This window comes from Vombatus ursinus, unplaced genomic scaffold, assembly GCF_900497805.2.
Source record: "Vombatus ursinus unplaced genomic scaffold, bare-nosed wombat genome assembly UNPS02014810.1, whole genome shotgun sequence".
In the NCBI taxonomy this organism is placed as follows: domain Eukaryota; kingdom Metazoa; phylum Chordata; class Mammalia; order Diprotodontia; family Vombatidae; genus Vombatus; species Vombatus ursinus.
Window position 1 is genome coordinate 49334763 of NW_020954588.1, and position 13706 is coordinate 49348468.

General features: G+C 47.9%; 1 protein-coding gene across 1 annotated transcript in view; it reads left to right on the forward strand.

The window, feature by feature from the left end:
* CROCC2 (ciliary rootlet coiled-coil, rootletin family member 2) overlaps positions 1-13243 on the forward strand; it is a 168636-nt gene extending 155393 nt beyond the window's left edge. Inside the window, exons 31-33 of the mRNA XM_027876038.1 lie at positions 2235-2675; positions 10648-10797; positions 12561-13243. Coding sequence (XP_027731839.1) covers positions 2235-2675; positions 10648-10797; positions 12561-12797 — 828 coding nt within the window. The 3' untranslated portion in view covers positions 12798-13243. The remainder of the gene's footprint in view (positions 1-2234; positions 2676-10647; positions 10798-12560) is intronic.
* The last annotated feature ends 463 nt before the right edge of the window (positions 13244-13706 follow it).

The following is a 13706-nucleotide window of genomic DNA, read 5'->3' on the forward strand; positions in this document are numbered from 1 at the left end:
CTTACTAGTTCCCTGGCCTTAGGACTATAGTCAAGACCCTTTATCTGAGTTTCACTTTGCTCCTATGTAAAATGGGGGTAATGATCACTGGAGAACATACTTCCTGGGGCTATCCCAGTCTTGGAGCAAGTGAAACAATGCACCTCAAGCGCTTTATGAACCTTGTAACTATGTAACCTTTGTAAACTGTGTAACCATCAGCTATTGCTGCCCCAGAAATCCCAACCCAGTGAAAGTCCTCAGTGAAAGGGTGGGGCAGGGGGAAGAACCCTGAATGTGGTGAAGTTAAAAGAGGAGGATTTGAATCTAAGCTTGACTTCCTGTCACCTGCAGATACCAGCTGTGCTGCTCCGTGTGACCCTGGGCAAGTTACATCCCTCTCGAGGCTTCCATTTCCTCCTTTGTACAAGGAGGGGGATGGGCTAGATAGATGACCTCTGAGATCCCTTCCAACTCCAGAGGTCTGATAGGATGGGTGACCCTGGGCTCCCATTCCCTGAGCCTGTTTCCCATCTTTAACACGAAGAGTTGAATAAAATGCCTTCTCAGGTTCCTTCCAGCCAGCGATCTTTGACCTGGAATATGCCTGGAGCCTTTTCAAATACACATAATTATAAGCTTATGGCATCACAGAGTCAGAGCTAGGAGGGACCGTGGAGGTTGTCTGGTCAAACCCCCTCATTTTACAAAGAAAGTGAGGCCCAGGTCATCCAGGCAGTAAGGGGAGGTAGGATCTGAACTCTGGTCCTAGGACTCCAAATTAAGCCTGTTTTCTGCTTTACCAATCCACTTCCTTCTTCTCATTCATTTACTCGCAGGCACTTTATAAATGCTGGTTGGCCGACTGGTTACTTGAGGCTGGTCATGGGCCACAAGAAGGTCAGTCAGCAGACAGCCTTAATGCAGCAGGTCCTGGTACTGTTGTTATCCAAGTTCTTTACTCCCCTGCTCAGATTCATCCGGTCTTGGCATACTCTAATGGATAAGTTATTATCTCAGTTAGGATAACAAGGTTTAAACCTACAAGAGACCTTAGTGATAAAGGAGATAGGAGTAATCAGGAAAGCTGGGATTCCATGGCAGGGGGGAACCCCCTAACCTACTCAAAGTGCCAGGGCATTTCTCCCAGTGCTGACAGTTAGTGCAGTGGATCAAAATACTGCCAAGGCAGCCCCCGAGCCCAGTGCTCATGTGTTTGTGAAGCAGATGGAGGAAACACCAGACGGCAACGTGGTCTGCTACACGTCCGCCTCCTGGTTCTCCTCGCTTCCTTCAAGACTCAGCTCTACAGCCTTGTCTAAGAGGCCTTTCCCCAGCTTTCAAGCCACTGACACTTCCTCCCTTGGGTTGCCTTCTGTCTACTTGGGACCTGTCTCGTAGGCGTCTCCTTATTGATAGGGTGTGCGCCCCGTTAGAAAGTAGACTCTTTGAGGGCAGGACTTGGTGTCCTCATGTCCAGCACGGTTGCTCGGGGCCATCCATTTCTCCCATTGCATCATGGACTTGCTCTGCCTGATCTCAGAGGCTGCCCCAGGGGTGAGGGGTTGAAATTCCCAGACTATAGATCACAGATGTAGGGCTGGAAGGACTCTCAGAGGCTATCAGTCATTTTGGAGGTAAGGAAACCAAGGCCTTGGTGACGTGACTTGCCCACAATGATATTGCTGGGGACATCAGAGGCCAGATTCGAACCCAGGCCCTACACTCTTTCTGCTCTACCACACTGCCTCCTGCAGAGCAGAGAAGCAGATTAATGCTTCATGCAAGACAACTCGAGCTGTCCCAAAATGAGCCAGGCTGCCTCGGGAAGGAGCATGGGCTCTCTCTCCCCCACTGCCTTTAGGCACAGGCTGCATCATGGCTTGCCAGGTAAGGTGGAAGGAGGATTCCTGTCCAGGTGGGTGCCTTCCAGCCCGGTGATTCTGTGAACATGGGTTCATCCCTATTTGGGCCACAGTCTCCTCACTGGGAAAATGAGGAGCTTGGGCTCAATTCCTTCTGCTTGAGGGTCTTATGCTCTGTCTCTAGGGCATCAGTGCTTCTGGGTGCCATGTCTCCCCTTCAGCGGCCTCTGCTCTGCCTGCACCTCCAGGCATAGGAGACAGGAGCCTGAGTCTGCCAGCAGATCCTAGGTCAGGAAGGAGTGAGGGGGAGGGCTGGCAAGCGCCTGCCAGGAGCCCGGGGCCCATGCAGGCTTGAAAGGCCTCTTTACTGTGACTCTCTTTACCTCCCAGGAGAAGGTCAGCAGACTGAAGGCCAAAGAGGCTAAGCTGGACTCAGAAAAATGGAAACTCAAGGAAGCCCTGGAGGCCTCCGAGTGCCGGGCCACCAAGCTGGAGCTGAGTCACCAGACCACCCAAGAGCATCTTCAGCGGGCCCAGAGTAGTCTGAGCACCCGGGAAGTAGAGGTCCAGGCCTACCGGGAGCAGGTGCAGGGCCTCGGGGCCCAGCTGGAGGAGAGCACGGCCAGACTGGCCTCCCGGCAGCAGGAGGTCAACCATCTGAGGCACGAGCTGGCCAGGACCGAGGAGGCAGAGAGGCACCTCGAGGAGCGTGTGCAGAGCCTCACCCAGGCCCTGGCGAATGCTACCAGTGGTTCCTGCAGCCTCCAGGAGGATGTGGCCCAGCTCCACAAGGCACTGGCAGCTGCCGAACGCGACCGGCGGCTGCTTCAGGTGAGGGACCATATCGCCATCAGAGCCAACGAATGGCACAGGGTGCCCAGGCTGAGGCCAATCATGGGCATTCACTAAGTGCCCACAATGTGTCATGCATCGTGCTGGGTCCTGAGGACACAGAGGAAAACAAAAACCACAGTCCTGTCTTCAAGACGCTTCTACTTTTACTATAAATGGGTAGATACAAGATCCAGAGGAGATGGAAGGTAACAGCCGGGAAGGCTCCAGAAGGTGGAGGATGGGGGCGAGGCAGCCAGGAAAGTCTTCCTGTGGGAAGTGGCACCTGGACTGAGTCTTCAAGGCAGGTGGGCTTAGAGTCAGGGCTCAAGGCACATGTTTTATGTCACCCATGGTGACTGGAATCCCAGGCCAGCAGGGGAGAGGAGGTGCGGGGGTCGGAAAGGGGGTTGGCTCCTCTGTGAGTCAGGAGAGACCTGTGCTGCTGCTAAGATGGAAAGATAGACCAGGAAGCACAGCTTACATTGGTGCATCCTCACGTTTTTAAAGACCAAATTCTGCCTGCATTAGGAACGATTTGGGTGCTCACTGACGCACACTGGGTTCAGACCAACTCAGGTTACAACACTATACTTCCAATGCTACCTTCATTTCATGGAGTTTCTCATGACCCAAAAGGTCGGGGTATACTGTGATGGTCACCCTACTCTCTTCCCTCAGGGCCCTCTCCCACTCTGGAACCCTGGGACAATAAATGTTTGGCACCTATGAGGATACAGAGACTGACTCCCTACTGACCAGCATGCAATTCACAATATTCCAGGGTTTTATTAAAAACAACTAGTCCCAAAGATGTATGCAAATCCCTGCTTACTGACAGTCCCAACCAAGGACAATGGCTCCCTAGTCTGGAATGGCTCTTGGCTCTCTGCTTCTTGAAGAGGGAGAGTGAGCACAGGTTGGGAATCTCTCCAGGGATCTCTCTTCTTCCCCAAGCCATTCTATATAGCTCTGTAGGACCCCTTCCATCACATTACCCACCAGTATTTTAATGTCATCTCCCTAAAGCAAGATGGCGGCAGAGAAATATCTCCCAAAAGATCTCTCTTCTGCTGGCTATCACAGCTCACTTTCTGCAGGTCCCTTGGCCAGTTACCTTTTTTTTCCCTTTGTGCCAATCTGGCTCCAGATACCAACCCCACCCATTGCTCTCCGGTTCATATCTCTTGGGGTGACACTTTTATTTTCCATAGTTACTCAAATAGGAAAAAGGAAAGGAAGGAGAACTGTTCTCACACCTCCTGCTCTAACCCCACCATTCCCTAACCCGAATTCCCCAGTTTTCCTCAAGACTCAGCTCAAATTTGACTTTCTGCAGGAGGTCTTTCCCATCTCTCCTTCCCCACCCCTGCCCCATTGTTAGCCATTCCCTCTAGGACAGCTTTCATTTACACTGTCCATGTCTTGTATGTACCTAGTTATTTGCATGTTGTCTCCCCATTATAACATAACTGCCTGGAAGGCAGAGGTTTTTGCCTGTCTTTGTATCCCTGGCACTTACTGTGTACCAACCTGGTACACAGAAAGTGCTTAATAAATGCTTACTGACTGATGAAGAAAATGCCTTGGCTACATTGCTTAAATTAGGTAAATATGTTGCCAATATGTACACTAGACCTTCATTTTAACTTATCAAGCATTAATTGAGAACCTACTGTGTACAGCCTGGCACTGTACTGGACCCTGGGAATCCAAAGACAAAAATGAAACAGCCCCTGCCTTCAAGGAGCTTATGTTCTACTGAGGGGAGGGGTGCCACATGTATCTGGAGAAGTAAAGAAAAAGAATAAAATATATCCAGAGCAGCTTGGGGAAGGAGAGGAAGATAATACTAGGAGGTGGAAAGTCCTTCTCTATACAGACAGGGAGCCTGAGCTCTGCTCTGAAGGAAGTGAGGGCTCCTCCAAGGTGGTGGTAAGTAAGGAGCACAGTGTGGACCTGGAGGACCACACATGCAAAGTCTCAGAGACTGGAGGTGAAAGGTCAGGTACAGAAAACAACAATCAAGCCACTGCCGAACAAAAATGAGACAATATGGAAGGCATCCCTGACCAGCTCCAGTCTTTGCTTTCCCAAGCCAGACAGACACAAAAGCTTGCAAAGGAGCTGAAGGAGGTCGGCTGGATGGTGTGCTCCTGGAGGCCTTGCTCTTTAATTCATTCGGGTCCCAGAACTTTAAAAGCAGAATCCCAGAGTCTCAGAATAAATCTTCAAATTATAGTCTCCAAACCCCAGGATCTCACGCTCCCAGGCTCTCAGCATCTCAAGAATGAGAATCATTGAGCTATGGAGAAACATGATCTCCAAATCAGAATCCCGGGACCACAGAAGCAAAAGAATCCCAAGTATTTCAGAATCCCAAAATCTAAAAGCCAGATGATACCACATCTCCAAATGTTACTGTCAGAATCATCTCTGACCCTATCTCTGAATCACAACCCCAAAACGCAAATTCCAAGCATCACAGAACCTTGGGAATCAAGAATCCCAGAATTCTCCCACAGGATCCCAGAACCAGTCATGAAATCTCAGAATCACCCCAGAATCGGAACCCCAGAATCTCCAAATCACAGAACACCACATTCTAAGATTTCAGAATCACAAGATCTCGAAGAGTGGGGGGTCAGGGGGAATCTCAGAATACCAAAGTGTTAGGACTTGGAATACCAAACTCTCAGAAACAGAGACTTCAGAAACATGGCCCAGATACCTTAAGAGTAGATACAAAGAATCCCAGGTTTGCAGAAGGATGGTGCCTCCCAACCAGGGCATTACAGAACCTCAGAATTAGAATCACAGTTAGAGACTCTTGGAATCAGAGATTTCGGGAGTCACTGACTCTCAGAAGTGAAAGGCACTTCAGAGGCCATCTAATTTAACTCATGACTGACCAGTATACCTGAGGAGGGGCCATCCAGTCCCACTTGAAGGTATCCAGTAATAAGCAATTCACTATATCCTAAAGCACCAATTCCACTTAGGGACAGCTCTGGCTGTTAGGAAGTTTTCTTCTTTTATTAATACCAAATCTGCCTCTCTGTAACTTCTACCTAGTTCTGTGAATCCACACAATAGAAATCCAGTGCCAGACCTTTATATTTTTTCTCTCCTGTGTTTTTCTTCTCTAGGCTAATGCTATAATTAAGTGATGCCTCACAGCTGATTGGGACTGGGGCTGCGGGTGGGAGTGGGAAGATCAATCTCCAATCCCTCCTCCCATTACCAAACATTTACCCTCATCTAGAATCATCTAAAATGCCCCATGAGAAGATTCTAGTCTTTTAGGGGAGAATTGTTTGACTTGGAGGGAAGAGAAATACTGGCAGATCTGAGTGGACTGGAGATGGATGGGGAAAGGGCAACTTGACGGGTGCTAGGTACCTGGAGACCAGGAAAGTTAGACAAGGGGATCAAAAAAGGGGAGTGGAAAGGCCGCAAAAGACACTTTCTTGACTGTTTTTCACAGAATCATAGAATGTGAACTCTGGGTCAGTGTGACACTTCAGAGAGCCGGTGTGACACGTTTGCATAATCACATGGTAGACGTGTGTGCATATATGTATACATATCCCACAGGATGGACAGACTGTATCAACACTGAGATGTGGACCCAATGCCCATACTTACGTACATTTGGGGTTTGGACCTCCAGGCGGGTCAGCGCCCATCCAGAACCTGGACAGCTGCCTATGGCCCGAAGGTGACGGGCAGAGCAGCTAGTATGTTAGGCATTGTCTGAGAGCCAGTGCAGCCCAGGGCAGAGTGTGGTGGACCGAAAGCCAGGAAGACCTGGATTCGAATCCTGCCTCAGTTACCTGGAAAAATCCCTCCCACTTTTTGACTCTCAATGTCCCCATCTGAGCCATGAGCTTCTGTCCCTTAAAGTGATACATCACAGTATCATAGTTCTGGAAGGGTCATCAGAGGGTATCACCCAGTCCCTCCCCCTCCCATTGAAGGGGAGGAAACTGAGGCTCAGGAAGGCAACCCAAGTACAAATAGTCAGAGGGGAGATCAGAGCCCCGCTCCTCTGCGAGACCGGCGATATTTCCTCCCTGGGCTCTAAATCTAAGCTGTCACTATGACGTATCAGAGACACGGCTTGAACCCGTGTTCCCGGCTACAAGGCCAGCCATCTCTCTTCCGTGTCGCTTTGCTTCTCAAGGAAACGTTCTCCCTGTTCTCTGGATGAGATAACCTAGACCTCAAAAAGCCACATGACTCACTCGCTCTCCCAGTAGTGAGCAGATGGCAATGGGAGCCACGGACTCCCACGGCCCCGAAAGAGCTCGTGCCATCGCACCCCCCTCTACCTTGCTTATTAAGAAGGTGACACATGAGAGCGAGCTACGATCCCGCACTCTCGGCAATAAATGTTTGCTGCCTTCAGCCGAAAGCCCAGAGCACCTGGTGTTACTTAGCCGAGGACAGAGAATGGTGTGGATTGACTTCATTGCCCTCCGGGGCACGAAAGATTATACACGCCAGGTTTGTGTGACCAGAGCCTGTGCCAAAGGCGTGACCTCAGTTTTCCCCAAATCAACCAGTTTCCCCCTTCAGACTAGTCTGATCCAGTTTCTCCAGATCACTTCATCTCTTCATTAAATCTTGACGCCCTGCCCTCCCCCACCCCCAGCCTTCTAACCCTACCCTTCCTCAACCACAGAGGAGGAGGAGGAGGAGGAAGGGGGGGCCAAAGAGAAGAGGCTGGAGAGAGGGACAATGAGCACACACCCCATCACCGCCACCATAGCGGCCTCTCTCTCCCTCTGTCCCGTCTTCAGAGTTATCAGCAGGGCATGCAGACCATGCCTCTATGGTAGGAGATGGCATCTTATCCAGCTCCCTCACATTTCTGATGTGGAGACTGAGGTTCAGAGAAGGCAGATGACATAGCTCCACATCTAGTTAGTGGCAGGGCTGGGACCGTTCTACGTCCTGCCCTGGTTCTCCATCGCTCTGTGACGAAGATGATTTGCAATCTCTCATCCTCTTCTATCCTGCTCTGGAAAAAAAGAGATAGTTTGAGCTGATGTTGCCTGGGCAGCTGGGTCTCTGCCCTGTGAGGACAAGGATTTGCTGGCCAGGGCAGCTTCTGCACTCCTTGGGGCTCTTTGTTATGGTCATTTTTTTTCAGTGTCCATTCCCCTTCTCCGAGGAATGGTGATAATCAGAGTCAATGTCTGTATGTTCATCCATTTCCTGCTTTTCAGGAAACGCCCTGTTTAAGAAGATCAGGTAGAAGATGTGGTGGCATTCAATGTCTTCTCATCTCCACTAAGTTAACTGTAGGAGTGCACACAGATGGCTCTTTCTGAAATGATTCCCTATGTAAATCACTGGCTTCATAACTTAAGAATCCCAGAAATGCTACTTCAGATTTAAGATACCCTATAGGTCAACATCTACTCAAACCCATAGATCAAGAGCCTCCACCAGTGTGTTTACTTTTGCTGACTAGTCAGAGAACACAATTAATTCAAAGAAAAGGTATTAAATGAAAAGTCATAGTAAGAGAAGTGACGATAGAGTATTTCCTCTATGAACCTGCATCAACCTCTTCTACAAATAGATGCACCATCAGTGAGAAGAGAGAAACCAGATGTCACATGGGAGAGGCACACATGTAGGGAACATATGTGTTTAGGGAATAGATGTGGACAGTAGTTATGTTGGAAGCATGTGTGGCCAGGACATGTATCCAGATGGGCACATATATAAAGAACATGCATGTCAAACCCCAGCGCACTTGCCCCTTGACAACTCACATCTCTCCTGCTTCTTTTTCATCACCTGCCACATGGCAAGCCCATGATAGATTATTTTCATATATGTTATCATCTTCTCTAGAATGAATGCTCCCTGAAGACAGAAACTGTGTTCCCAGTGCTTAGTGAAGCTCTTAGCACATAGTAAGCACTTCATACTTGTTTTTCACCCCCTCATTCATTCATTCATTCAAACACTCATTACCCAAGGGTCCCAGACCAATGCCTCCCAGGTTGTTGTGAGGAACAAATGAGAAAACTCATAAAAAGTGCTTTGCAAAACTTAAAGCACCATAGGAATGCAAATTATTATTATTAATTATTATTATTCAATATATTACAAAACATATAGAAAATAGTCATAAAAAAGATGAGATAAAGATGAAATAATATTTGATCATAAAATCACTAGACAACATTGGGGATAAATTGCCAGATTTTTTTTTTTACTTTCAGTGGCACATGAACCAAACAGTTTGTTTTGGTTTTTGGTTTTTGGGGGTTTTTTTTTTTGGCTAGGCAATGGGGTTAAGTGACTTGTCCGGGGTCACGCAGCTAGTAAACGTCAAATGTCTGAGGCCAGATTTGAACGCAAGTCCTCCTGACTCCAGGGCCAGTGCTGTATCCATTGTGCTACCTAGCTGCCCCCAAAAAAGTTTGGGTGTCCTGTTATTAATGTCCAGAAATATAAGAAATGCTTTCATTCATGCAGCAACACTTTCCAGGATTGTTATGAGGCTGAAGTAAGATAACATGAGTATGGTGCTTTGCGAATCTTAAAGTACTCTACACATGCTAGTATCGTACATATACATACATATATCTATATAATCACTCAGCTCATCAATAAGCATTAATTTAGCCCCTCTTATGTGCTGGCACCTAGCTCTTAAGAGCTAGGGATGCAACGTCAAAAATTAAATAGTCCTGTCCTCAAGGACCTTTAACCTAGGGCCTCCACCAGGACTGGGTGACCGCCATCCAGAGCCACAAGTTTCTACTCATATTTCAAATCTTGATATTAAAGAGGATGCCCCAAATGTCAATGTCAGCCCATTCTGCCTAAATGTACGTGTGTGTCCATGACCCCCCATGCCTCCCTTGTACATAACACAAAACCTATTCTGAAGAGCCATTCAGCCTTAACTAGATGATGTTTCCAGCCCAGTGCGTGGTTTCCTCAACTTGGGCAAATCATTACATTATAAAACGTCTTAATGGACTGAGCTTTGATTTGCTTGCATTTTTTTGCCCTTCCCCCCAACCCAGGGCATTGGGATGGCCAAAAGTTCAGCATTAAGATTCAAGGATATTGGGCATCAATATTTAGAAATCATTATTCCATTGTTTTTTATATTAAATTTTTTTATATTCAAATGAAGCTTCACTTTCTCTCCCTCCCGCTTCCCCACTCTCACCCCCATTGAGAAGAAAAGAAAAACAAAGCCCTTGATGTAATCATGTCTATAATCAAGCAAAACCAGTCCCCACATTGGCCATGTCCAAAAAAATCTATGTCTCAATCTGCCTCTGAATCCATCACTTTCTATCAGCGGTTAGGTGGCATATTCCATCATGAGCCCTCTGGAATTGTGATTGGTAATTGTGTTTATCAGAGCTCCCAAGTCTTTCAAAGTTGTTTATCTTTACAATATTGTTGTCATTGTAGAAATTGTCCTCCTGGTTCTGCTCACATCAGTTCATACAACTCTTCCAAGTTTTCTCTGACGCCATCCCCCTCATCATTATGCCATTTCTAAAGAGTCTGAACTGGATAGGACTTCTGTGGGATAGAATCCAACCCCCTCATTTTAAAGATGAGGAAACAGAGGCCAAGAGAGTTTAAGAGACCAGACTGTGAGGTCCAAGAGGGAAACTGACTGTGGTTTGCCTTTCATGGTATACCCAGCCCTTAGCATAGTGCTTGGCACATTGAGGGTGCCTGAAAAATATTTGTCAACTTGGCTTCTCAACTACTAGGTGCCTGAGACAGGATTGAAGCTGGACTCTGAGCTAGCATTCTATTCACCAAGCCGCCTGGCATGCAAACCCCTGGAGATCTGAGGTCTGAGGGCAAAGGGAAGTCATCATCTCCACACAATTTCATCTTCCCATGTTCCCAAGAGCCAGATTTGTTGTAAGCTGAAGTACAATTATGACATTTACATTGATTTCCTCTGCAGGAGCATCTGGACTCTGCCCGCCAGGCTCTGTGTGACAGCAAGAGACACAGCCATAGCCTGGCAGAAAGAGGGAAGCGCCTGGAGAGCCAGCTGGCCCAGCTGGAGATGAGGTGCCAGGACCTGGAAGGGCAGCTGGAGCATCTGCAGGAGGTAAGGAGGGGAGAAGAAGAAAGAAGATTGAGTCAAAGAACAGCACAGGAAAAGGGCACAGGGTGAGAGGGGAAGCAACAGGATGGGCAGGAGGGAAAGAGGAAAGGGGAAAGGAGACCCTGCTTCTCCCTCTTAGCATCATGGCAGCTGGATTTATCCTCTCTTAAATTTCATCTTGCCTACCATGGCCCATTGGGATTCTAGTCCAATGAAATCCCTTTGCATTCTGACCATCATCTATGGCATTGGCTGTCCCTCCTAGCTTTGCATCATCTGCAAATGTGATGAGCATGCCAACTACCCTTTCATCCAAGACACTGATAGAAATGTTAAATAGTATGGAATCCCTGAGGCACTCCACTGGAGACCTCCACAAACCGTTCATTTTGGTTGCATTATTTCCAAGATCTCAGACATACATACAAGGGTAGAAGTCCTAATCTCCAAAGACTACTTATCTAAATCAGGAATCACAGCTATGGTTGCAATATTCATTTTTGTCAAATATAATGCTGAGCAAAACGGCACTCTGTGAGACGGCATGTTTGAGTATCATGGAACTCCATTATCTGAGAAGAACTTGAATTGTCTGTGGCCCTGGGGCAGCAGGGCATAGTGAGTAGAAAGGGGCTATGAGGTATTACAAGTGAAAGTCTTTGTGTGGCAAGTGGCCAAATAAAACCCCATCCATGCCACAAATCCCTGGAAGAGAAGGTGGATCATGTCACATTCTGGTGCAGAGGAAAGGATATTGGACCCAGAATCAGAAGACCTAGGTACAAATCCAGCCTTTGATACTAAGTGTGACTGTAGGTAAGTCAGTCACCTTCCCTGAGCCATAAGATGGGGTGACTGAAATCAGTGGCCTCTCAGACCACTTCCCCCTCTAAATGAATGATCCAATGACAGAGACATAACAGGTGGACAGGAGCGCTATGCAGGAACTCACAAAAAATTAAAAGACCTAGAAGGAGAGCTCTAGAACATTAGCTAGAACGGGTGGGCAAGAGCTTTGATCTAATGAATGGGGGGGGGGGTGATTTAGAGTCAGGAAGACCTGAGTTTTATTCCTGCCTCAGATGTCTTTGCCGTGAGACCCTGGGCAAATCATCTAACCTCTTTATGTCTTAGTTTCCCAGTCTGTAACATGAAGGACCTTGGACTTGCTGGCATCGAAGATCCTTTTCAGCTGGAAATCTATGATCCTATAACTCACATATTTTTTAGACTATCAATTTGTTGCTACTCTAAGCATGACAACTTTGCCCAATGACTAACAAGTTAATACACTATCAGCTGGGTGGTACAGTGGTTAGAGCCAGGCCTAGACTCAGGAAGCTGTGTTCAAATCCAGCCTCAGACAATCTTGGGCAAGTCACTTTAAGTTTTTGAGCCTCAGTTTCCTCATCCATAAAATGGGGACAATTGCAACATGTACCTCACAGGGTCAAAAAACTACCGGCCAAAAATCCCTGCAGCTTTCTCACTGCTTTCCTAAGATCGTAGATTTGTAGCTGAAAGGATCTTTCAGGTCGTCCAATCCAACCACTGCATTTTACAGAAAACTGAGGCCCAACTGAGGCTGTCATCATCAACAGCAACAACAAGCATGTATTAGACACCTGCTGTGTACCAGCCATTGTACTAAGTGCTGGTGTAAAAAGAAGGTGAAGGTACCCTGTCCATGGTCCCACAGGAGAGGCCAGATGGGATGGGTCCTTCCCAGAGGATCCATGCTGCCATTTCTCTCTTCTCTGCCCCAGATTGTGCACAGACAGCGACAAAGCAAGGAGGAGGCCATAGCCTCGGCCCAGAAGTTCCAGAGGGAGAATCACGCCCTGAAAGAGAAAATCTCCACTTTGCAGAGAGCTCTGAGTCGCCTGGAGAGAGAGCACAAGGAGATGGAGCGGTCTGCTGTGCGGCTGGAGAAGCACAACTATGCTCTGAAGAGAACCCTCCATAAGGTCTCAAGGAAAGCAGAGACTGGAAGAAGCCTATGAGACAAGATCTAGGTCAGAGCCCACGTAATTAAGTGGCCCAGGCTGCCAAGGAGCATAGGACGGAGCCAGGGCAGGGTGGCCATTCAGGGCCAACGGGACTTCAGCAGCTGTTATCTCGTGGGACTGAAGTTTACAGGCTCCTCAAAAAGGAGGTGTTGTCCCCAATATACAAATGAGGAAACCGAGGTTCAGAGAAGCCAGATTTTCTGGCTCCTGATCTGTCCTTTCTCTTTAGAGGAAAAGATGTCACAGAATCGGATTGTAGAAAGAGCGCTGGGCTTGGAGTCAGGAAGACCCGAGTTCCAATTCTGCCTGATCCCTCCAGCCATATGGCCCTGAGTTTTCTCAGCTATCAAGTGGAGACAATAATACCTGTAGCACCTACCTCACAGGGTTGTTGTGAGGCTCACCTGAGATACTGTCTGTCAAATGTGCCATAAAATCCATCTTTGCAATCCGGCATTCCGTGAAGATGTCCTACTTCAGCGCCTTCCTGTGAGGGAGGCTTCTGAAGGAGGCCAAGGCGGGTGTTCAGATATTTGGGTAGGATCTGGGATTTCAACAGCTCTGTGTGTTGGGGCAGCCACAAAAGTTCGTCTCATCTTGGGCAGCAATGAGAAGGATTGTGGGCTCATCACCCTTTAACCAAAAGTGACCTCAGGGAACCACATCACCTTACAGAGGAGTCAGCTGAGGCTCAGAGAGGAACTGAGGTAGAGTCACACAGGTGGTAATGTCACAGGTGTGATTCCTGCCTCCAGGACTAGGGACATCCCTCTGCCTTGGTAAGTGCCAGCAGCAGAGTTTAAAAATGACTCCGGTAAGCTGGGGAGTGTCCAGAGAAAGGCAACCAGCTCAGTGAAGCACCTTGAGCCCAGGGCATATGAAGGAACTGGGAATAGCATGTAG